At 37.7% G+C, this 26,853-nt stretch overlaps 1 protein-coding gene across 2 annotated transcripts in view; it reads right to left on the reverse strand.

Annotated features, from left to right (window-relative positions):
- Nucleotides 1–536: 536 nt before the first annotated feature.
- LOC149538428 (uncharacterized) overlaps nucleotides 537–26,853 on the reverse strand; it is a 52,971-nt gene continuing 26,654 nt past the window's right edge. For both annotated transcript variants that reach the window (XM_089799757.1, XM_089799756.1), the window contains one exon: nucleotides 537–3,307. In XM_089799757.1, coding sequence (XP_089655883.1) covers nucleotides 1,205–3,307 — 2,103 coding nt within the window. In that variant the 3' untranslated portion in view covers nucleotides 537–1,204. The remainder of the gene's footprint in view (nucleotides 3,308–26,853) is intronic.

Consider the following 26,853-nt stretch of genomic DNA (forward strand, 5'->3'; position numbering starts at 1 on the left):
ACAGGGAAACAATCTAAATGAATTCTTTAAAGTGGCAAGATTACACAAAACAACAACTTTCTTAATGTGGACCCAAAAAGGTCAACTTAGAGAAATTTCAGGAGACAAATTAATTGGTTTTCTCTTGGTCCCTTGACTGCTGGTCTCTTGGACGTCATTAAAATCTCTTCATCCATTCATCCAACACTAATCTCACATAAAAACAGATACATCCAAATTCCAATCACAGTAACATAGGTCACATTAGCATATCACAAAACATGAATTCTAAGTACTCCAAACTTACTAATGAAATCAATAAAAATGGATCAGTGAGAAAATAAGTTAATTTTCTATCAATACAAGATTATATTTTTACGCATCCTCTGCAGTTCTTTCATCCAATATGATATGATGAAGTGCATCTACGTATGAATCAGCAAATCTGTATTGAATTTTGTTTAGAGCTAGGCTAGATCCTTTCCATTTTCCTTTTCTACCCACAATGTACAATTAAAAATATCTAAACTTAATGTTTGCAAAGAATAACAGCAGGATTATTTCAAAGTTTTACACTATGAAAATTGATATTTAAAGATATGGCACAGTTTAACCTTAAAAGGAGGAATAATATTTGTACAAAATCCAATGGATCATAGAATACAAAATTCTCTGATGCTGGGTGATATTGACTAAAGCCAACAGAATGCATCGTCTTGTGGATTACATATTCTGCACCATATAAATAATGATATTCCATTTAAATTTTCGCTATAATCCACGCTTCCAAGATATTATGACAACATTCCATTCTTTGTAAAATATTGGCCATAATCTGTTCACTAGTTGACTAATGCTGAAATAGGACTGGACAGATGTTAAGAAAAAGATTCTGCTCAATTATATGTCCTCCAAAGAATTGATCAATCTGTACTTGTGGAAATAATTCATTTCACCGCTTTGAAAACAGGTTCACCATGTGAAACTTGTCAGCTTGAACTCAAACAGAAATGGGATTTGACCAAATTATTCTGAAATAAGGTTTTATGTGTCAAAGATCTCTAGATCAGATATTTGGTGGGTAAGATCATTTCAGGGAAAGTGGACCTAAAGATTCAGGAATGTAAGTAAATCAGCAAAAGTTTGGAGTGTATCTTTCTTCCCAGCTGATCTACAGCCATTTCAAAATCTTGTAGAGACAATCATCCTTTATTTCCAAAATTGATTAGTTTTTCCTTCTATTGCTCCAGCTAGACCCATCGCCACCAGAAGTGTTTTCGAGTCCACCTATTATATGTGTTACAAGATCAGTATCCTTCAATACTGTTTTAACTTTTCTGAGTATTTGCTGCTTTGACACTTGCCTCTCTGCTACTGATAAGTACTGGCATTTATCAATTCCCTTTACAAAAGTCATAACTGAACCCTTAAACTGAATGTTATCTTTTTCAAGTATTGCCAGCTTCTCAACAACTTTCAAAGCCATCATGCGTTCTATACATGCTTTATCCCCTAATTCTACTAGATCCTCAAGGCAGTGCATACTAATCTCATTTGTTTTCAGTGATTTACTCTCAAGTAATTGTACTAGTTTTTCAATTTGCCCTGTTTTCAAAATTCTATCTACAATCAAGTTCCTCCCTGCTCCTAGAAGAAGCTGATGAAGTGACGTGTAAGCAACATCTTGCAGTTCTGGGAATTTGCAAGACATCACCAAAAACAAATCTTCAACAATATTGAACTTCAGAATTTTCCTGATACATGGTTCACCTCCTGAACAACCCAATTTCATAAGCAAAAAAGTTGCCTCAGATTTTAATCTATTCTTTTCAGGTAACCTGTGTTGTAGCTGTTTCGCTAAGTTCTCTATAAGCATAGTTTGCAAAATCATATCTCTAATCTTTGGCAAATCTGTCTTTTCAACAATAGGAACAAGATCCTGCATTGCTTTAATTGCAATTTTGGTTTCTCTGTTTAAAATGTTGTTAACAAGCTCTTCCACTGCCTCTTTCTCTGGCAAGGAAAATACTAACCTTTCTGAAATTGTGAGTTTCTCCAAGCTGAGCCGTGCATGCCATGGCAAATTCTCCATGATTCCCGAACTTAGAAATCCATGAACTAAATCAGAACCTCCCAATTCATAAAATGATTTCAATGCAACAACAGTACGATGTTGAGCAATCTCAGAGCCATTCTCCAGCAGCCTTATCAGCTTTCTCTCCATACCAGCCATGAAAATTTTCTGTATTGCCTTTTCTTTTCCAGCCTTTGCTAGGCTCATGAATATTTTCAGGACATTATCATGCAATTCTTCAAAATCTGGGTCAAGCAAATCCACCAAAATTGTCATGGGAATTTTATCCAGTATTTCATTTGTCATATCTTCCCTTCCAAATTCAGCTACTCTTGCCAACACTGCAGCAACATCTGTCTGGACCACTGGACTGTTGCAGGTTTCTAGAAGTTCTGTCAGCTTCTCAATGATACCCACATTTTCAAGGCTTTCCATGTATTGCATATAATCATCTTCGCTAAAGAAATTGGCCATGGACCTTGCAACAGCAGCTAGAAGGTCTTGAGATCCTATTGAAATTAACTCTACTATATCTGGACCTACAAGGCTCCTAATATTTGCGCAGCTTGCTTCTAAATCTGTCACTGATTTGCTAGCTAGAAGAGCTTGATAGATTGCCTCCAAAGTTACAACCACTTGTTTCTCATGCACTGATCCTAGATATTCCTTCAATTTCTGTTCTGCAACCTTCTTTACTTCTTCTTTTCCAAAGACAAAAAGCCATGGAGCAACAGCTGCAGAAGCTTCAGGCCTTGCATCAATCAGAAGTGTCTTAAGTGCATCATGCACCTTGTTGTCAAGGTAAAGGGAAACCATATCATGTAAATGGTACATCTCATGTGTCTCTGCTTTTGTTAATAACGAACCTTTTGTCAGCAAGGAACCTTCTATAAGTTTGTTTGCCACAAGAAGAAAATTACCATCCTGTCCTAGTGCAGACCATACAGCTTCAAGGCATATCTCAGGGACAGGTTCAGCCCATGAAAGTGCTGCAAATGCAATAAAAAGATCTCTAGAATGAGAGGCCATAGCTTCCAGACTAAATTCAAAAGAACCATATATAGTAGCAGCATTTTCAGCCTCCTTTTCATTCAAATATGGGACTGGAACAGGAGCATATGTCGCAAATGTTTGAAGGTTGCTCACTGCCTTTTCCCATTTCTCTGATCGATTTTCTTTCCTCAGTGCTTTCCCAATTACTGCAACTGTGAGAGGATGATGACCACACCGATTAAGCAAGCTTTCAGCCACGTCCTGTGCAATTTAGGATACGTAGTCATTGATGAGTAACACGTATCAAAATAGTTAAACATCTTAGTTTTTCAAAGCTTGCAAAAGAAATCCTTAAATAAAGCATGCGGAAAAAAGAAACAAATGGAAAATATTGGAACTTTCACCATGCAAACCTTCAGCATGCCAGATCTTTTAAAGCAAGTGTTTTGACATTTTGAGAACAGACTTGTTAACACCATAGTTCTTGAAAAGAAACGAGAGCATTATTATAGCAAATGGAATTCACACTTAATTTATTCAGGTTCCAGTCCATACTGTAATCCTTAGACTACAATGTCAAGCAATTTTTGGTCTGCCTTTGCTCTGTGAAGATTAACAAGTCACTCTAAATGTCTCAAAAAACCTTAAGCAAATTATGGTAGGTAGTTATTATCAATATGTAGTCAATGATCTGATTGCAGAACCCTTATTAACTAAAGTCTATGGTTTTACAGTGTCTAATACCAACAACACTAATACTTCTCAAAACAAAAGATGTAACAAGCATTTGTATCTGTAATATGACAAATTAGATGCAATGAAATAGCAATTTTCACACTAAATCCTAGATTACAATGCCAATTAAGTTTTGATCTTGTTGACCCAAATTTCAAACACCCAAATTTTAAAATTTTGGATTAAGTAATAATGTGGTGACAGTTTAAACCCATTCTCTAAATCCTGTGATGTATTGGTCAAAAGGGGAAAACAATAAGTTTTAGATTTAGTGAAGTTTAGTGCAAACTGCTTGCAGAGCATGTCCCTAGTATCGTCTAGAGTAGCTTGACCAATTTTTGCGACAATCCACTTCATAGTTTGTGATATTCCAATGCTTATATTTTAAATATATTTAAAAAGCATTAAAATTTTACCTTTAAATTTTTTTTCCATAATAAGCATTGCTACACCATTGTCAGGGACGGGGGACATGGGGATCTCAATTTGGGGACAGCAGCAAGGGGCTGGCAGGGTGGGGGTATACTACATACTATATTGTATACATATGTTACTTAGAATGCTTGTAAATAAGTTCTTTTGGGTTATGGTCATCTCCTTTTTCTATCTTGCCAGTCAAAAGTTGTAATAAAATCCTAGAAAGAGGCAAAAGAGGTGAAGAAAATAAAAATAAAACTAAATTAAATAAATTCACTTCTTAAAACTTAAAAAGTTAAAAGTTGTACAATCCAAATTCACAACTCATAACCAGGTTATGAGTTTCAAAAAGTGAATGTAGAGGGTTGTGAATAGTGAAAAGTGAATGCAGAGGTAACTTATGAATGGTAAAATAAATGTGGAGCATACAAGTTATGCATTGTAAAATCAAAATTCACAACTCACAACTTAGTTATGAGTTTCAAAAAGTGAATGCAATGGGCTATGGATGATGAAAAGTGGATGCAAACGGTAAAATTCTCTGGTAAAAGGATCGGTGGAGTTGATCAAGTAATGTGACATATAATTTTCTAACTCACGACTAGGTTGTGAATTTTGAAATTCAGAATCATAACTATGTAAGGTTCCGATGTCACACTATCCCTGGGAAAACGGATTCGTTCAGTTGAATCCCCGAAATCCACTTTTCCAAGACTTGCACATGAGTAACCTAGATAGGTCATACGGTAGTCTGAATGTTGCTAAGGACTGGGTGGTTGTACGGTGTTCTGAAGGTTGTACAGGCCATACGGAGGTAAAATGTCAAGGTCGTATGGTAGGCTGGTGGTCGTACGGTACCAATATGCTGACCGTACGGTATTCAAGATGATGCCCGTACGGTGTAGGGAGGGGTATACGGTTTGAGGGCTGCAGTGTACGGTAGGACAGTGTGCAGAAGTCAAGAGGCTGTACGGTGAGGCAGCCATGTAGGTCTTACGGTATGAATACTGGAGGATGAAGGAGTGTGTGGGAGATGATGGTGTGCAAAGGCTGTCCGTATGATGGTACGGTCAGGATGATGTATGGTGAAGACAAGAAATCCAATACGGCAAGAGGAATTTTACAACCCAGTTTGCAAATGCAATATTAAACACGAATAACTTGCAAGAAAAACCAAAGACCAAATAGATACATGCGAACAATCCTTCAAATTAATATTTGTCAAAAGATGGTGCTCCAATTTGTTAGATCCAAGTGAAGTAATATAGGCGATGGAATAGGGTGAGGGTTAAATCTCACCAAAATCGGATAAACCAAATAGGGAAGGTCTTTCACTTCCAAAATGGCAAAAAACAGAGAACTCTAATAGGATTTCACAGTACAGAAAAAATAATCCAAATTGCATACCTAATGACTACCTTCAGTCATGCTTAAATACTCGTAGAGGAAAACTTTCCAAGGGTGTACAAAGATAGCCAATGGCAACACAAACTACGGAAACAAAAAATAAAAATGAGTCTGAGATTTATTAAATCAACCGGCCCAATTACAATAGCTTAATTAAAATTTATTTTATAATGGGAACATTACAACTGATATAGTTACTATTAAGTTGTTAACTACCCAAGAAGCTCAAAACCTTTTGGAGGAAGTGATGCCATCAGATGGAAGACAAAGCATCTCTTATCGTTTGGCAATTGAAGAGTTTACATGGGCAAATTCTAGATGCTCATGCCGTTTGGGGGATGAGTGACAATTTATTTCTTTTTCCATGTAATAAATTGGAAATCATTCAATCAGCTTTGCTGCATGCGCTCCATAAGTGGTTTCCTAAAATGTTTGAACCAACTACACAGTTTCCACTGCTGCTAGCACATATACATATGTAATATTTTTAAGGGCAGAAGGCATTTTAGATGTTGACATGCATGCTCAAAGAAACTGTATCTCAGGGTATGCAATGATTATTGGGGTCACAGAAAATTAGTTCGGGGAAAGAGATTTTGGAATAGTCAAAAGATACTAAAATGTGGAATCATTGGCAGTGTGATGTATTGTTTGATAGAATGCCTAAAATGGGAGTCTTGAACTAAGTTGTGGAACTAAGCATGCATTCAAAATGTGGAAGCTTGATGGGACATTTGAGCTGTTTGACAAAATGTCACACAAGATGTCATTTCATGAATAAAATTGATTGCAGAATATGTGCAGATGCATTTGTTGAAAAAATTTAAAAATTCTCAAGCAAAACTAATTGGCTGGTTTAAAGTTGTCTCCCTTTGCCAGTATCCTTGTATTTGCATCTCCTCTTCTCCACAGCTTGGGGAATTTTTGGCATATAGGGATCCTTCGAAGCACAAAAGATAGAAGATTTTTTTCCTTAAATTAGATATTATAGTTCAAACTGCTTTGGTAAAAATGCATGCAAAATGTGAAATCATAGACAGTTGTTTGAAAAAATGCCTTCTAAAGGAATGAAATGAAATAAATGTAGGGCTGCACAAAATGGATTTGTTAAAAAGGCTTTAGAAACTTTAATGCAAATGCAAATGGCTGTAGCCAATTCCACAACCTTGACCATATAGGCTCATACAATGAAGTGCAAAAGAGAAATCGTATCAAATGCTTTAAAAACCAAATTCCAAAACCTTTTCTGCCATCCTTCCTACCTGTGCAAGAGGATTTTGTAGAGATATTGTAGTTGGAAATACTCTTGTAGATGGGCATGCAAAATGCAGAATCATAGGTATCACATTTGAATTGCACAACAGAATGCTAAGAAGCAAAGTCACCTCATAGAATGCAATGATTGCAGGAGTTGGTACAAAACGGATTTGATAAAAAGCCTTTTGATAGTGACATTGCAATCAACAAGCATCAGGAAACTCTGTCAAACATTGCAGACATTGACATGCATGAAAGATATGGAATCATTGGTGAGGCATCATGAATTATGTGTCAGAATGCCTCAAAGCGAAGCCATTTGATATCATAAAATGGTCACAGGGATGTAATGTCCCCCTTTTAGCATGACCACAATAGAGGATGGATTTAGCCTATTACTAGTCCTTGTAGGCTAACAGTAGTGATTAGAGGACCCTGTTGAGGGTTATGGCTTCGTTTCATGGGACTTACTATTTATAGTAAGTCAATGGATAGTTCCAATGAGCTTAGATGAGTTAGAGGAGTTGAATGATTCTCTTAGTTTTTATTTTTGGCTTGTGGTTTGAGCTTCGAGAATCTTGGAGGGAGTATCTATTTTTAGTAAGTCACCCATCAGGTTCATTCATCATCTTTCTTCATCATGATCACTCATTTTCTATCAAATGTTGATTCGGATGCTTCTTCAGTCATTTTCACAAGACGAGTGAATTATGATTATATTTAATCAAATGCGTTGAGGTTGCTATTTTAGTTGGTATTGTATATTCGCCACCTTAGTGTCATAGCTCGTTGGAACCAAATTGAGAAGTTTTAAATCTCGGGGACAAGGAACAATGACCTTGTGTGTCAGAATATCATAATATTGTTGAAAAGGTCATTTTGGAGCCAAAGGGAGTTAATAAATTATATTATTCAAATATGTGCCTAAGTATAAAGAAAGGACTTTTAAGTGAAAGGTGTATCTAAGAAGCTATATGGCATTTGGTGTGATAGTGAAGTTTTGACTTTTAAATATTATAAAAAGCACCCCATGAGAAGGATTGATTATTCATGTTTCTTATCTATTAAAATTGGGCGTTGAGGGTTTGAGAATATTTCTTCAAGCTGAGAAGATATATCTTTGATATTGCACTTTGAGCTAGGTGTGTATACCAGTGAATTGTGCTCTATCTTTTGAGTATCGGTCTGAGATTCATCTGAGGATTGAATGGTGCTGTATACCATTCAATTAGTTATCTAGTTTGTGTTTTAATCTGAAAGTGAAAGGTTTGTAGAGGAATTATCATTGTTGCTGCTGTGGTTTAGAGAAAGGAATAATGTTCAGCCTGGGCATCCATTTGCTACTGAACTATTCACATCGATATTGTCATTGGAAGGCATCATTGTGAGCTGTAATTCAATTTAGGGAAGCAGCGTTACAAATTATACATCTGCATTTTGATCTAGGAGGTCTAGCTCCTTAGCGTCCATCCTAATTGGACTGTGTATTGTTGGCTTAAAAACTTTGTAAGTCACTAAGACTACAACTTACAAAATGGAAACTTTAGCCAACGGTTTAGTAAGATAAATCTCTCCTCTCAGCAATGGGGGAGGCTCCCTTCTTACCATACATGGCTACAACAGAAACCTAACTGAAATTGACAAATGGGCAGTTCTCCGAATCAATTCCTCTTTCTTCAGGAATGATTTTATGGTAACAACTACTACTTGTAAATTAACAAAAGGAATCTACTATTACTATGATACTAATGGCTTAGTAGTTGACATAAGAACAACTTTCAAACAATGCTTATGACTTAATTTGTTTGATTGATAATAAGAGCCCAAAGTCTCTTACAATCAATCCTTTTTGAAGAATAAAGTGAACAGCTAACAAGGCGCAAAGTCTCTTGCCAACTATGCAAATTGAAAAAATATAGAAGAAATTAAAGCACAAAGTCTTTAATCCTTGGTCCTTGCAACCGCTAGTAAAATCTAGCAATCTTGTTTCCAAAAGCTCAAATCTTCAAGAAACAAAACTGAATGCTCAAATGCTTCACAAAGATAGATTATAAATGGAATAAAGACAAATCGATCAATGCAGCTTAAGAAAACAATGATCAATTCAAGTCCCACAGCACAAAGTTTGAGAAAACTTGCTTCTTTATTCAATTCAGAAATTTGTATCTAGAAACACAAAGTTTTCAAGCTACAAGCATAACCTTCTTGTATAAAGCAAAAGATGATTATTTACAATAAACTCTCTCCTTTATATAGGAAACAAAGAGAGAGAAAGGTGGAGAGAAAAGGGGAAACCCTTAACCACCTTGACTTATTCTTCTAACAAACTCCTAAATAAATTTGACTTATGCTAAGTTGCATGCCTAATGCTATTGCAACTTGATTACAAGAAGCATGTATACATGTATATGTTCCCTGTATTTACAAAGTTCAATTGCTTCTAAATGCAATCTGTCAATACTATTCTTACTTTTGAAAGTGTAAGAAAGAAGAAAAGAAGTGACCTTAAGCACTTAGAAAGATCATCACATGTCCATGAATTCATTGAATTTCTGGGACGATCCTTGTAGAACTGTCACATATGATTCTCTTGTGCTTCGTGCAACAACAAATAACTTGCATATGACACTTGTGTTCTCTGTAGTAACATTGCTGCACTCCTTTATCTTATTTTGGAGATCACGAAGTGACACAAAGTGAGAATTTTTAGCTTGTGAGAGTATCAATCTCTCCAAAATCAAAGTCTCCCGTGCCAAGTTGTAGGCGAAAAACTTCTTGAAACTCTTTTATGATGACTTCCTCATCAACAAGTTCTCCCATTTTAGTGGTGATTGCACATGTCAACTGTCGAAAACCATTGTTGATCACATGCTCCTAGTCTTGTAGACATTTCATTGTTGCTTCGCCTTCAACCACTAGGCTTTGCAACACTTTCTCCCTATTGTCCATTAGATGCAAGGTGTTGTAGTACATCTCTAATGAAGAGAAAATACCATTATCATGTATAAGTTATATCTAAGCAACTTCACTCACAGTCCTCCACAATGTTCAGGTCCACATCAAGAGACTTGAGTTGTTGATGAAATGAACTAAGAAGTTCTATCAACTTTTCTAAAATATCTCTTCCATGTTTGCGTATTTGGAAGCTATCTTTGATCACATCTACCCCTAGATCACCACATGATCATATCAATTGTCTATGGCCTTTGCTTTCTTCACAATTTGCACCACATGCTCTGAAGATTTAACTGTCAAAGAAGAAGCCTTCATCTTCTCAATAATGTCCTACAATCTGGCATTATCTGTCTTGAGCCTCTTCTTCCTTTCCCACAGCTTATCATTCTTCCATGTGAGCACACTAAGAGCATCATAAGCATCTTGCTGACAAGCCAAGCAAGATTGTTTACCAAGTTCAATGGTGGTGAACTTGTAATCATTGGTTTGCATCAACTCTACTAATTTTTCAACAAGGGGCTCAACTACTTCTGCATATTTGGTGTTATCAAGCTTACCACGATCCTTGATACTACCTTGGCCTCATCATCTTGGGAACCTTGGCCTTTGCAACCACACTAGAATTATGGTCATTGTGTGGGAGTTCCTCCTCCTTCCACTTTTGAGTAATTGTGGTTAGCCAAGGACGAAGAGTGAAGGAAGAGGATCCCATGGTAGCAGTAGTAACCAAAGTGAGCACGGGATCAACCTATCCAACTATAGCTACAATAGGTGGGGCCTCAATTATAATTGTAGCCGGAATAAATAATTGTTATTTTAGTACTTGTTAACGTTAGTCAGGTTGGGTAGTTAGGTGGTAAGGAAATGAGTCGATTGGTTTCCAACTAACCGACCCTTTTATAAATATCTGGAACATTGGTTTTGTACTCGTCTTTTGGTTTTGGTATCAATAAAGAAATCATTCCCTTGCCCACTAGTATTATGGTATGAATGGTATGTTCTAAAATTCACTTCTTATGTATCATTTGGATTATTCCGTATATCTATGAGAAGGCGTGTGATATTACAATCTACATTTTTGGCGCCATTGCCTACGTTCGAACCTAGAGGTCGGCAGGATGGAGTAATGGGAAGGCTCTTTGTATTGCTCATCCAAGTAACAAATAGTAGTGACAAGGAAGAGGAGGAGATAACCAAAGAAGATCAATTGACATGTGATCCGGTAACGGCCTGGAAATTGCAGTCGATCAGTACGTACAAAGGGAAGCCCGTGAGAGAATGGTCCCTGAAGGTACAATACGTGATGAACTTTCAATGCCACTAGCAGTGTATGATCTTCTCAAAGAGATCCCTTGCCTGTTAGCACGAAATTTGTTACGAGTGGAAGGGGAAAGAGCAGAGACACAAAGGGAAAGGAGGAGACAACAAGTACTACAACACTTTGTTGAAAGGAGAAGGGAATGCAAAGAACGTGAAGATTCCAAAAAGAGAAACAAACATTAAAAAGATTCATGCCCCTAATTCCTGACATATATCCCAGGCAGGCACAAGGAGAAGACACCGAGGAAGAAGTCACCTTGAGGATACTATGTCTCCAGCAGCAGCAAGAGAGATGTCGTAACTGGAAAGGAGGACAAGGGGATTCCATGAGAATCCAGGAAGGGTTGATCAAGAATACAATTGAAGGTATAACAAATTTGGTCATCTCTGAGACCCCAATAAGGAAGTTGGGATACAAAAACACAGAGACACCGGCAAGAAGGGACTTCTAACAGGAACAAAGTCAAGTAGAAGAGGATACTTTCAGTAGTTCCTCCTCAAGGATGAACTTCCAACCAGGAAGGAGTGTTCCTTCCAGAGGGAGTGTTCCATCTGGAAGGGTTCCATCCGGAGGCATTCCATTGGGAAGTGTTCCATCAAGAGGCGTTCCATCAAGAGGTGTCCCATTGAGAGGTGTTCACATAATGACAATAGACAAACAAAAATTACCAAGGTTCACAGGAGACGGCTCAGAAGACCCTGCTCGCCACTATAAAACATGTATAACAATATGGCAGGCGAATGGACAAAATGACGCAACGGAATGGCTAAAAGCTTTTCTGGCCACATTAAGTGGTATTGCCATTGATTGGTATACGGACTTGGAGGCAAGAAAGAAAAACTCATGGAGTAACATTTGCACAGCCTTCGAGGAAGAATTTAGACTCCTGAGAGATAACGATGAAATAGTAATGGAAATCTATAACACAAGACAAGGGAAGAGTGAATCTGTCAAGGCCTATAGCAAAAGAATGAAAGAGCTGATAGGAAAACTAGATAACAAGTCGATAGATGGCTTGTTGGGTGGATATTTTGCAACCGACAGTTTTGGGTAAAAATTCAGTCGCAAAATAGGATGACCAGCCACAGCGTGTGAGACAGAGTCTCTCCTACCTTAAAGGGAAGGCTCCCCCTTCTCACCGTTCCTTGGATAACCTCAAGGTAAGCAAGAAATTGAGAGATTTATAAACAGGGTGTTACTATTATCCTTCTTAACTTTCAAGAAAGGATCCACTTATTCGTAAGGTGAATAATGGGCAAGGTGAATCTCTAATTACACTTTTGTCACAAGCTGGAAATAGTGATACCAATAAATTTTAACTAACTTAAAGGCTAGCCAAAATGTACCAGTTTGGCTCTAAGTCCAGTTGTATTTCTATATAGTAAAAGCTTTACAATTAGGGCACAAAGACTCCTAAAAGTAAGAACAATCTATCTATTTTGCGAATTAAGATGAACATACAAGCTACAGACAAAGCTTATGGCTATGGATTTTCACAATTGTTCCTGGTCAAAGCTCGGGCTTCAATTGTTTTCTAACTCTTTTCTATCAATTCACAAGATACAATATCAATAACAAAAGATAATACGAATCAAAGATAACTTGAATGAATTATAGACAAAGCTTACAATTCATACAAGTGACAATTTCACTTAATCAAAGTTAAGTCTCAAATACTCCTTTGTATTCATTTTCTCTCAAAATAATGCTCACACAAATAAAGTTCTACTGGCACAATTTCTCCAGAGCTCTCTTGCATAAAGACAATGATGATTTTACAATGAGGGGGGTGCTCCTTTATATAGGCAAAAAAGTTGAAAAAAAGGGGGAGGAAAAAGTGGGAGCAACTCAACCAACTTTGACCAAGTCTAGCTACAGAAACTAAAGGGTTACATGCAACTACACATGCAACTTGCATTACATCTTTTGCATACATGCAATTCGCATTACATGTAATTACACTTTTACATGTAATGCATTCTAAACAACTATCAAAATAGAAACTATACAACAATCTTAAAGATTGCTTCTTAATGCCTTGAATTTCACAATGATGTCACACACGGTGGGAAGATCAACAATTTCCATAGTCTTTGATATGGCTTCAATTCTCACTGCATTTTCATATGCTGATTGCACAACTTTGAAATTTGTTGTTGTATTATCTAACAAGTGTTTTATCAAGGATTTGTACAAAACAAACTTGTTCATTGTGTGTGAACCAAAATCTTCAGAATCTACATCAGCATTGATCCTGATTGTATATTCTGAATTCACTCTCTCTACTGCCAAAAGATTACCAAGATTATTAGTAACATGGCATCCCAATTGCTCCAAATCACAAGTAAGGCTTGTTTCAACTGCTTGACAATCTTCAAGAGCCACTTGCAATTTTGTGATCAACTCTCTTAAAGTCTCTTCCTTGTAACCAATGAGTCCTTGAAATCTGAAGAACATTTCACATGACGGAAGAACGTCACATGAGACCATAGCATTTAGATCAAATTTTATCATTTCATCCCAATCCTCAAGGATTTCCTTCAGGTTATCTGCTTCTTGAGTCAAAGAAGAAATTAAGCTTAGTTCCATTTTGTTCATCTCTTTGACACGCTTTAGAACTGCAAGTGTTTCTGTGATAGCTTGAACTCCTTCAACAATGATTTCTTGTATCCAAGACTTAGCAGCTTCAATCAACCTTCTCTCTTTAGATGTTTGCGATAAAACAATAATATTTTGAGAAGATTGCTTTTGGATGACCTCATTCAAATGAGCTATTTTCTGTTTCAACTAATTCTTCTTTTCCCAAAGCTCATGATTGCTTTTTGATACATTTGTCAATGCATCTTGAGCATCTTGTAAACAACTGAAACAAGATTGCTTTCCAACTTCAACCTTAGTAAATTTTTAGTCAGAACAGGTAAGTACAACAGGTTTATCTACTAAGGGCTTAGCAACTTCAACATATTTGGTTTTGTCGGAATCAACCAAAATTCTGCAAACAATCTTATCTTTCAAAGATTTAGATTTAGTCTTCTTCACAGGAAGATTGTTAGGAGGAACAACCACCTTCCTTGTCTTTGTTGTTATTCTACTCAACCATGCAGGTAGGCTGAAACTTTCATCTATAGAAGCAGGCATAGTGGAGACCATTGGCATTGATCCAGATTGTATATCTGTAGTGACTGAACAGGATTCAGTTTGTATTGTTGTAGGCATAAGAATATGTTGTGAAGATTCTATCATGAAAAGTTCAAATCCTGTCAAAGATGTATCAAGTTGGGAAACTTGACCACTGGTAAGAGCCGGAAAATCTTCAAACACATTTGCTAAGTGTTCATATTGATCATGTGCAGGAACACGAGGAGCAGCAGATGAAATCGAAAGAGCCATGGTGTTAACTTCCGAGACTGGAATGGAGTGAGTGAAAATAGTAAAGAATGAATCTACATCATCATCAACCTCATATGTGGAGAAGACATGCAAGCTCATGCAGGCTTTGGAGGAGATGTGATTCTAATTTCTCCTTCTTCATCTGAATCTTCTTTCTCGGATTCTGTTTCCAATTCTTCTTCTAATTCTATCACTGATTCTTGAATTGGTTGAGGAACTTGAGATGATTTAGTTCCTTTTCTTCCCTTTAATTTGAAGTTGAAAGTATTCTTGACATTTGAAGATGAAGCACCATCTTTCCCTGTAATTTCCAGTTGTGACTTCCTACCAGGAGGACCAAAGCTTCCGCAATCCAGACATTTCAGGATTTACTCTTTTTAGGCCTTTACTTTTCAACCACTTGTTAGTGTTTGCTAAGATGGATTGAAACCTGTTCATAATAGATGTACCTTCTTTTTGTTGCCATTGAATAGGAAAAGGGCACATTTTATCAAAACCAGCTTGATGGAATTCTGGATCAAGGATGTCGCCATCATCGTCAACTTGGAAATTTGGAGAAATTTCCAACATATTAAGATCAATTATTTGTTGCAAGGTTAACCTGCAATAATCCATCTTCATAATGTCAAGCTCTGTTCTCATGTCAATCCAAATATCTTCAATGCGATGAACATGAGTATGGGCCCTCTTTATCTGAGAGTTCATCTCTCAATAATCAAAATCAAATCTAGATTTGAATTTCTTCAATTTAATCAATTGCAACTTTGCTTCCATATTCTTTACTTTAGGCACAAAAACAATTGACTAATTGCCAATACATAAAAGCCTAGCTGAGGTGATGCCAAATCCGGGCCTATGTGACGCATGCTGATCACTCTACACATCCATGAGTTGTCTGGCTAATTCCATTAGAATGATTTGATCTGTAGCATACCTAGGTAAGGTATACGGCTCTCTTTTGAAATATCCAACTCTCAAGTATGTGAAAGTGAAAAATTGAAGAAAAATGCAGCCGTACTGGTTTACCTTTTCCCATGCTACATCAGATACTCTTTTGATACACAATTGTTTGTCAAACAGACACCTGTAATGTCCAAAGAAAGCATCTTGGACTCTTTTATAATGATATTTTCTGTTAACCAAAGTGATTTGGTCATAGTACTCCCAAACAGGTACTTGAAGACGATCAGCTTTGGTGGAAAGACATGAAAAAGACCCCATGGCAGCAGCAATGTAAACTATATAAGAATTCATGTAAAAAGGTACTGATGTTCCTACATTGCATATCTGCTGACAGAGCGCAGTACTGATAAGCTCTCCCCAAAAGATGTGTTCTTTGTTCTCTATTATTTGAAACATAAATTTATACATCCATGGCTCAAAATTGGAAGAATCCTTAAGATCACAGATTCTGCTGAGAAGGCTGATGAGATCCTTGTATTCTTGTTTAAAATTTGACCGATGAAGAGTCTTTGGCTATCTGGAAAAATTGTTTCTCTTCTTGTCTAACCAGTAAAGGTTGACATACTTTTGATAACTATCCTTTTACTCATTCCAACAGGCCAATGATGATCCTTTGGTCAAATTAGCACATTCTGATTTTCGAGGAACTTTGAAGATTTGTTCAATAACTTCAAGATCAAACCTAATAATAACCTTTCCATCAGCGTCTTTGATATTCCTTGTCTTAGGATCCATAAACAAAATCAGGTTCTATGGCTGCCATGGGAAATGTAGAAACCAAATGGATGTTGCTTCTTTTAATACGTTTCATCTCATGTGTAGCTAGAGCTTCAATCCTTTGTAGAAAATCAGCTACATCTACGTGACCAATCTTGGTGTCTAGCACATTATCAAGAACAGACATAACTGAAAAAGGAATTGCATGAGCCAATTTTTTCTCATATTGGTATTTCATCTTGCCCTTGGATTTGGATGGCGAGAACATTTCTTGTGCTTGTACTGCAACAAAAAAATTCCAAAACACAAATACATCGTCAAAAGGAATCTCCGTGCAAGTGAATTCCGAAGCAGCAATGAAGATTTGAAAAGGAATGACTTTCGAAGAGAAAGCATATGCATATGCAATAGAATGAAAAGTGAAATGGAATGAAATGAAATGGAAATGCAAATATGGAAAATGAAATGAAATGGAATAGAATGAAAATGTGCGAAGGTGAAACACATGGGAATGCGTGCAAAGTGAAGTTGCTGATTTCAAAAGTGACTTAAAGTTTTCAAGGCTTTATTGAATGAAACATGCATATATGTAAATGCAACATGTAACGAAAGGTGGAAAGTGAAATGAGATGTAAGTGCAAATGAAAGGTACACTTTACATGTATATGCGGATGAAGGGTAACATGTAAAATATGTTATGAGGTGGAAACATATACTTATTCATGTAAGTGCGAATGGGTATATGAAGATGGAAATGAAACAATGGAGGTTAGATAATGAATTATATAATCACTTTTGGAGGAAGAAAGAAGTCAAAGTACACGAAAAGCGAAAATGACACCTTTTTGTCTTTTCAAAATATGACTTTTGATCAAAATCGGACCTTTTGGATGCAATTACATGTAAGACATTTCATGTAATCGTGTTGTGCGAATGGAAGCGAAAAATGAGATGGATGAAAATGGAAACGGAAAATGGGATTACATGCGTGTGGGGATGGCAAATGAAGTGAAAAACATGTAATCGCATTTGTTAGATGAGATGTGAGATGTAATGACATGGAAACAGAATGTGAAAAATGATAATGCTTTCGCATGCAATGAAGGAAAAACAAGTTTTTGGGAAAAAACTTGCAACTTCTCCAAATGGAGAAAAACTGACAAACAAGCACACAAAAACAATACAAAAGAAGAAACATACCTTTGAAAACAACTCAAAACATGCCAAGATGCAAAGCATTCCAAAGATGAAATTCGAATTTGGATATTGGGGAAGAACCAAAAACATCAAAATGAAAGAGAAATTCATATTTAAAGAAAAAATGCACATTCTAAGGAAAATATTTTTACAAATGGCATACATTCAATAATTTCATGCATAAAATCAGCAAGGATAAGCATGAATTAAAATGCAAGAAAGAAGAGGTCCACTTACATGAAGAATATGTGCCAAAAATGAAGGAAAAGATGCTCTTTGTTTGAAATCTTCTTCAAAAATGGTGAGAACTTTTCAAATCTTCAAAATTCGAATGATAATGGGCAGAAAACAAGGCGATTATTGTGCAAGATGCCAAAACATGCCCTAGATTGGCTCCTCCTTGCCACGTTTTGAAGATTTCATGCCTTGAGACGTTTTTCCAAAAACGTGTTCTTCCAAGCAAAAAACGCGATCTTCCAAACAAAACGATTTGATGTTTAAACACAAAAATGATGATCACTATGTGATGCAATCAGCAAATAGGGCCAAAACGATTTGATTCCATACAAAAATGTGATCAAACTTGGAAGATTTATGGATTTTTATGCAAACTCGTGCTCTAGATTGGAAGTTTTGAACACGTTTTTGGGTGCAATAAACTGATTTTTGATGAGGGCAAAATAATCACCACTCCAAAATGTTTTGAATGCAAGTGATTTCATCCAAATCCATGGAGAAAATCAAGAGTTATGATCAAAACCGAAGGTTTTTGGAGCAAGAACATGTTTTCTTCATACAATAGGATATTTTTATGTTCATTACATATTTTAAAACATGTTGGAAGGCAAAATCGGACCTTTTAGAGTCCATTGCATGTTTTAAAATATGTCTTGAGACATAATCTCACTTTTTGAAACTCATTGCATATTTTAAAATGTGTAAGACTCTAAAATCTCACTTTTTAGAGTCACTTACATATTTTATAAACATGCCTCACCTGTTTGATACACAAGCATAAAAACTCAACTTTTCATGTCATTGCATCAAAAAAGTCCACTTTAACAAGCTTTTGATGTAATGGCATGAAAAATGTCCTCAAAGTGAGTTTTTATATGCAATAGCATGAAAAGTTTCCACTTTTCATAGTTTTTTACATGCATATACACATAAAAAGTCCACTTTAAGGTTTTTAAGTTATGTATTTCACTTATTTTTATAAAAATGTCATCAATATGGGTCAAAAATAACATTTATGCATCATATTAATCAATATAATTCATAAACATTAAGTTAAAGTGACATTTATATAAGTATTTGATTTAAAAATAAAAAATTTAAAAAGTAATTATATAGTTCCATAGTCACTTTAAGTGAAAAATTAAAAAGTAACTCAACTTAAAATTATAACATAAAGTGCACTATAGTCACTTTAAGTTATAAATTTAAATGAAAAGTAACTTCAAAACATAACAAAAAGTGAGTAAATGTTACATTTTTGAAAAAGTGAATGTCAAAATGAAAATATAACATCAATTTTTTAATTTGTGCTGTTGCACCTAAAATGTCCACTTTTGAGGCACTAAAATGATCATATCTCTTCACTAACAACTCCGATCGACCCCTAGATTACACTGAATCGAAGGGGAAAACGAAAGGCATGACATGAGCAAATCCAAAGGACCAAAAACAAGCAAACGAAAACTCAAAAGCAAATAACAGATTGTGAAGGCTTCAAAAATCAAGCAAAGGCTCGACAAAAAGAAAAAAAAATGACTTGATGAAGGCCTTTAGTAAAACACTTCGATATTCGAATTGAAATGGATCAATCGGTCAACATTAAGCAATTGAATATCAAATTCAAGCTTAGAGAAATGCGAAATTAGCTTGGAAAAGTTTTGTGCTGTTACCTACATTTTGTGGTGACAAAATGCAAGACAACATGGCCTAAAGAAACGATGGTTCATCGAAGGATTAACACCATCTCTCAAAAGAAAGATGAAGATAGTCCCACCATCGACCTTTGCAGATGCATGTACTCGTGCCATGGACATAGAGAGCGAGAGTAAAACTTCCAAGGCAAGAAGACATGGAAGTTCAAGTGAAAGCTCAGAGGAGAGCAAAGAAGAACCTAAAACCATTCAAGCCCTGAGGAAAGACTTGAGGCGTTTGATGAAGGAGGTGGCAGGGAGCAAAGAAGAAAAGAAAGAAGGGAGAGAACTTTAGTGTATGGAGTGTGAAAAAGAAGGCCATACTAAGGGAGCATGCCCGAAGAAAGCATTTGTGAGATCTGTCAAGTACTCAGGCACGAAATTAAAGATTGCCCCTATAATTTGAAAACAAGGAGCGCCCAAGTATTCCTGACCCAAGGGGGGCAATCCACACCTCTTTCCAGTTCATCGAAGAACACAAATATAGAAGCTTCCCCAGGGGGATATAGAAACAATAGGAGAGGAAGCAATAATAGCAGTAACAATAATAGCAACAACAACACACCATGGCGGCCGCTCCAGTATGATTCCAAGGGGAGGCCGATGATTCAATGTAGGAGATGCAATGAATAGGGACACTTTGCACGAGATTGCCAAAGTGGAGGAGGACAAAATGGAGGGATGCTCTATAAATGGTGTGGGCCAAGCAATCATGAAGATGCTAATTGCCTGAGACAGAAGGGAGTAAATATGCTAGACATTGAAGATGTAGAAGATGAAATTCATGTGGTCACCAGGCTGCAAGCCAAAAAATTAACCTACCTAGAGGCTAGTACAGAGACGAATAGATTTCATGAAGCAAAGAAATACATTCAAGATAGCATGAAAGAGGGAGGGAGGACAACATCGGAAAAACCTACTTCCAGTAGCGGTGTAAGGAATATTGTGAGGCAAGTAATGGAAACGGCTATCCCAGTGAAATTAGGTGATTTATTAGAAACATTACCACAATTGCAGGTAGCACTCACATGGGGCAAAATCGGAAGGGACAACTTCAAAGAAAGTGGAGGGAGAAGAAAAGGAAGGGGAGGTACGCACAGAAGACAATACCTTGTTCACCACAAGGATGGGGAGAACACCCGCGGTGGTAGAGATGGAGATACTATGGTGCAAACTATCAAATACTATTGTGGATGGAGGTTCCAGTGTGAATGTGTTATCAGAAGAAACATGGAAGGAATTAGGGAAACCTACCCTCTGGCCCCCAACATTTCAACTAGTAGGAGTGGACCAACATGGAATCAAGAGTATAGGAACGCTGATGGAACAAAAGTCATCGTTGGTACGCAACAATTTTTTATTGATTTTGTGGTTATCCCTTTAGAAAAGAAAGGATACGATGCTTTATTAGGCAGGGGATGGTGGCAGCAAAAGCTACCCATAACTGAAAACGGAACACGCTATTTATTGATCCGGAAGGCAGAAAGTACATCATAGATCTCAAGAACCAGTCAGTAAGTGAAGACTTGGCATCAAACTCTGAAGGAGAAAACTATGAAGGGATGGAACCAAATGAGGAAGAGGTGCTCAAACTAGGGGAATGCTCAGACGACAACACAAATTCCCTTAGCGGATTATTCCACTGGCAAATGGGAGACTATGAAGTTTTCCATGCCGAATGTAATATGTTGGAAATACGAGAGGAATCGGAGTCGGAGGAACAATACTCAGAAGGGTATACAGAGTTTAAGGAAGGGATGGCAACTCTCAACAAGACACCCACACACATCTTTGAAGGACAGGTGGAAGTACTGGCTCTTCCTAACAACACTACTCTCAACACGGCCAGATTCTTGTATGAGCAAATAGTCACCAGATTCGGGATTCCACTCCAGTTAACTAGTGACCGAGGAGTACATTTCATCAATCACACCATCAGGAGAATGACAAGTGACTATAAAATTTTCATTCCTTATGTAGTCCTTATTATCCAAGAGTAAACAGCCAAGCAGAGGCCACGAACAAAGTAATAGTGGCCATCCTCTATAAAACTTGTGGAATCGAATGGCAGGATTGGGAAGAGCGAATCCCAGCGGTCGTCTAGGCATACAGGACTATGTATAAGGCCATTATTGGACATACACCCTTTTACCTTAAGTACAGACAAGAGGCCATAGTACCAATGGAACATGTAGTACCAAGCTTACGGGTCGCAATCGAAAACAAGTTGGGGGACAAGGAGAGCCTTAAGGAGCGGCTATGTACTATACTTAAACTAGATGAAAGGAGGACATTTTCTCAATGGAGTACAGAGGTGGCCCAGCAAAGGCGAAAATTTTGGCATGACAAACATTTAAAGAAAATGGATTTCAAACAAGGACAATTGGTACTAAGATATAATGGGATAAATGAAATAAAACTAGGAAAGTTTAAAGTCTGATGGCTAGGACCATTTAAAATATCAGAAGTAAAGGAGAACGGAGCAGTAAAGGTATCTACTTTGGATAACAAACCTATTTGAGACCAAGTAAATGGGTCTAAGTTAAAAGCATATGAGAGACGGAATAAATTGGCAAGTAGCTATGTTATAAATATAAAAGAAGAAAAAGGACGAAAAGCAAAAAGGGAAAGACCAAGCCCTTATAAAGAGAGGGTGGCACAACACATTAACCAAAACATTTCCTGGACAACCAGAGAAGGAAGTGAGAGAGAGGAAATTGCAAAAGGAGAGATAGCCGTACGGCCAGCCGTACGAGAAGAACGAGCGGCTGTAGACGGAAAGGTGGTCATACAAATAGTGCAAAAGGGTAGAAAGAAATCCGTACAACAGGGCATCACTAGATCAAGTCCATACGGGAACAAGAGAGCACATCCGTACTAGGAAAAGTGCATACGACAACAAAGCATCACCAAACAGGAGAACACACGTACGAAACAAAGGTAAAGTATGACATGTTCAACCTAACCATGGCAGTGTATGACAAAAGTCAGTAAGCTGCATATGCCTCTCATTAGTTCTATCCATGGCCGTACGAGTTTCATCTACTTCTGTACGGCAAGTATTCACACCCATACGTCGACAACTGGCTCCATCCATACAGCGAAGAATAGGTAGAAATTCAGTACGGGGCATAAGTGGAAATCCCGTACGACATACAAAGGGAGCAGTACGGCAACAGTCTGGCCGAGTACGACAAGGAGCACGACGGACAAAGGAACACGTTGAAGTTAGTTGCAAGCCATCACTTCAAGAGGACGATTGGTACAAGTGGCATACACATTCAATTCAAAAGATCTAGGAACTAACATAGGGACACACAATGGTAAGATTAAGCATTGGCAATTTGAGCAAGGGGAACAGTATCGACTCTAAAAAGAAGAAATCTGCAGCATTGCAAGCAGGGGAGGTGAGGAAGATGACAAAGAGTATAGGAAAAGTAGCACAGAAAATCACCATCGCTGCTGAAAATATTACATTTGAAAGTGTGATGGGAAGCGAGTACAGGACTTGGTGGGAAAAAGCAGCAGCAGACCATCCTCTAAAGAAAGCATTAGGTATAGTAGAGGTAGATAAAATCGCTTTCATGCCTATTTTTTAACTGAAAGAGTTTGAGTCTATACTACGGAATTTAATCACAGGGTATGAGAAATCTGGTCATTAATCTATAGTACAGTATTTCTAGCAACAAGTAACAATTTCTTATGCAACAAAAGAAATAAGTAGGGTTTTCGGAATCCCTAGCAGAGGGCAAGAAGTAGAAAAAAATTCTATGACAGTAGATGACAAGAAAACATGGTTGAAATTATTGTGCTAGAAAGATCTTACAAATTCGGAATGGGAAGGAATCTTGAAGAACAGTCGGGGTCCGAAGAAAACTTTCATAGCAAATGATGAATGGTGCTGTGTGGTAGATTTGATTAAAAGCAAGCTCACTGCGGGCAGCCACACTTTTGCCATTACCCTGTGGATGTTGCCCACAGTAGAGGGATTGTATAAAGGACAGGTATATAATTGGGCTAAATTTCTTTTTGATAGGCTGCACGAATTCATGGAGCTGAAACATAATGCCTGTTATATGCCTCATCATACAGTGGCCTTGTTCTTAGAAGCAATACGCACTCAGGTAAGCAGTAAGCATCGAGGAATTCTGGTACCGGCTAATAGGGTGGAGCCCTACAAGCCGGCTATGACATACTAGCTGCATATGGATACCGTGGGATCTCATAATGAAGGAGAACCTAAGAAAAAGAAACGAAAACAAATAGTAGTGATCGAAGAAGTGGAAGAGGAGGATCATGAAAGTTTAGAAGAAGGCAGCGATATGGATTCATCCTCCTCGGACTCATAGGAGGCAGAGATACGCTTGAGTCATCTCCAAGGGACTCCACAAGTAGTGACATTTTTACCATCTACAGAGGGGCCACTTCCAGTAGGGGTAGCAGAATCTCCTGAACTTTACTCAAAAATGCCTAGTGATCCCGACAAAACTGAGGCAGCAAATACTTCTAATCTGCATCAAGTGGAAGTCAAGGAAGGAACAGATGACCCGCAACAAATTTCAACAGGGGGGACTTCCAGGATATCAATTCCGAAGATGGCACCACTTATCTTTCCTCAACAGTCATCCCGTACTAAAGTCATTGATCTAAGGTGCCAAACAAAGTGTGGCTATAAGGTGAGGTTACAAACACCTCTTGGTCCTGAAGTAGTCCATCCGGTTGCTTTTGTGGTCCAACCAGTAGGAGGAGAGGAGAAAACTGGAAACATTAACACCCAAGGGAGCATGGAAACGCTAGATGGTGTAGATTTGACCCAGACAAATACCATCTTGGAGGAAGCAGACAGGTTACTTGAGGAGGAAGGCATGATATCTTCACCCATTGCAAAAGTTGTTGAGGAGCAGGTTGAGATACAAAGTGAGCGCGAGGAACCGCCAAACACAGCCTCTTTTAAAGTCAAGGCCGAACTATTCCTCGTAGAGCTTCGTGCCATGGAACAGTCTACTCAGAAGATTGTGGAGTAGGCCAGGGCTCAGGATCTAGGGACCATCATCACCATAGCAAAGGCATTGGCCACCTTTGTGTAGACTGACTACCACACAGATTGGGGACTACTAGAACAGGGTGGCTATTCAGAGGAGAACATGGCTATGGACAGGTAGCTCTATCATTTCCATGGGATAGGAACAATCACCTCTCCTAGAGGCAGTGACAGCAATGGAGGTTGCCTTCCGAGGAACCTTTTTGCAACTTGAAAAGGAGAGAAACCTAGCTAAAGTTTGGGGGCTAGAAAGGAAGAATCTTTACGAGCAGTGGGCAGCGGAAAAAGTTGCTATGTAGGAAGCATGGAACAAAGAAAAAGCTGAATTGGAGAGCAAGGCTGCCGCGGTAGAAGACAACTGAGCGAGACTTGCAATGGCCAAGGGGGACTTCGAGCACAAGGATGTCCTCCCATCCATCCTCTTGAAGCTAGAGCTATCAGAGTTGTTTTTTGTAGTTTCTTATTCTACAGTTGTCTAGAAGATGACTTTCTTTTTTGGGGGGATAGATGTAGCCAAAATAAATAATTGTTATGTTAGTACTTGTTAACGTTAGTCAGGTTGGGTAGTTAGGTGGTAAGGAAATGCGTCGGTTGGTTTCCAACGAACCGACCCTTTTATAAATATCTAGAACATTGGTTTTGTACTCGTTTTTTGGTTTTGGTATCAATAAAGAAATGATTTCCTTGCCCACTGGTATTATGGTATGAATGGTATGTTCTAAAATTCACTTCTTATGTATCATTTGGATTATTCCGTATATCTGTGAGGTGTGTGATATTCCAATCTACAATAACCACCACTAGAGTTGGGTTGCTATATGTGACCTTTGCGATGAACTACTCAAATTGTGCCAATGAAGTATTCATCAATGCCATGGAAGGAACCACAACATTTGGGATAGACATGGTAAATGCATTGAACACATCGACAAAGTTGTGATACTGCTCTGTTGTTAGGACCACAGGAGAAACCAAAGAGATAGGCTTGGTCGATGTAATTAGGTTTGGATCCTCACTAAATGGTGCTTGCTTAGAAGGAAAAGTGTCCAAGGCAGCAGGCAAGGGTGAAATACTAACTCATCTGAGGCTGGTGCAAAATCAGGAAGGACAGTTGCAACCAAGACTTCTGGAGGAGGAGATTTCTCTCGTGAGCACTTTCTCGGTGGAAGAGGAAGCTCATCATCACTAAGAATAATGTGAACCTTTTGAAATTCAATGGACTTTACCTCAAGTACACATCACTTGCCTTTGTCCCCTTTGATGGTGAGCTTACGAATAGTTGCCATTGATGACTCTGTGTCATCGTTTTGTTTACCCTCATTTCAACCCTTGGATCAATTTGACTAGCAAGATCAAAATCTTTTCCCCACTTCACCTTGATGGCTTTAAACCCCCTTTTCTTCAACCAAATGTTTGTATTGGCAAGAACAAGCCGAAAACGGTCCCAAATAGTGGATAAATAAGATGGACTTGGAATGGGCAGCCTATGGAGGTATTTCTTAGTATATTCTGGATCCATAATTTGATCATCATCTTCAACACCTGCTGGGAAAATTGCGAGGTTGAAGTCCACAATCTTCTTTAGGGCCAACCGACAATAATCCATCTTGCAAGTATCAAGCTCTATATGCAAATCAACCCAAATTTCTTCAAGGTGACAAACATGAATGTATGATTTTCTGATTTTATCATTCACTCCTTGCCAATCAAAGCAAGCACGTGTCATGAACTTCTTCAAGGTGATTCTTTGAAGTTCAAATTCCACGTTCTTGGCCTTCAATACTGTATCCAGTGAATAGACACCAATCCGTAGAAGATTCTTTGACGAAATATCGACACTTGGCTTATGCAATGAAGATTGATATGATTGCACTACCAACTCCATGAGAATGATCTTGTTAGTGGGATACCTTGGAAGAGTATATGGTTCATCTCTGAAATATTCAACTCTCTTGTAGGTAAAGTTGAAAAATTGGAGAAAGAGACAATCATATTCAATCACCTTTGTCAATGCTTCATCTGATACCTGTTTCTTTAGCATGTTGGGTGGATATTTTGCAACCAACAGTTTTGGGTAAAAATCCAGTCGCAAAATAGGATGACTAGCCATAGCATGTGAGACAGAGTCTCCTATCTTAAAGGGAAGGCTCTCCCTTCTCACCATTCCTTGGATCAATTCAAGGTAAGCAAGAAGTCGAGAGATTTTATAAAATGGGTGTTACCAATATCCTTTCTTCTTATCTTTCAAGAAAGAATCCACTTCTCGTAGAGCAAGTAATGGGCAGGGTGAATCTCTAACTACACTTCTATCAAGAGCTAGAAATAGTGTTATTGATAAACCTTCACTAACTCAAAGGCTAGCTGAAAATATATTGGTTTGGCTCTAAGTCTAGTCATACTTCTATATGGAAAAGCTTTACAATTAGGGCACAAAGACTCCTACAAGTAAAAATAACTTAACTATTTTGCGAATCAAGAA

The sequence above is a fragment of the Cupressus sempervirens genome, chromosome 9, assembly GCF_028749045.1.
Source record: "Cupressus sempervirens isolate cs-2001-9-10 chromosome 9, ASM2874904v1, whole genome shotgun sequence".
In the NCBI taxonomy this organism is placed as follows: Eukaryota; Viridiplantae; Streptophyta; class Pinopsida; order Cupressales; family Cupressaceae; genus Cupressus; species Cupressus sempervirens.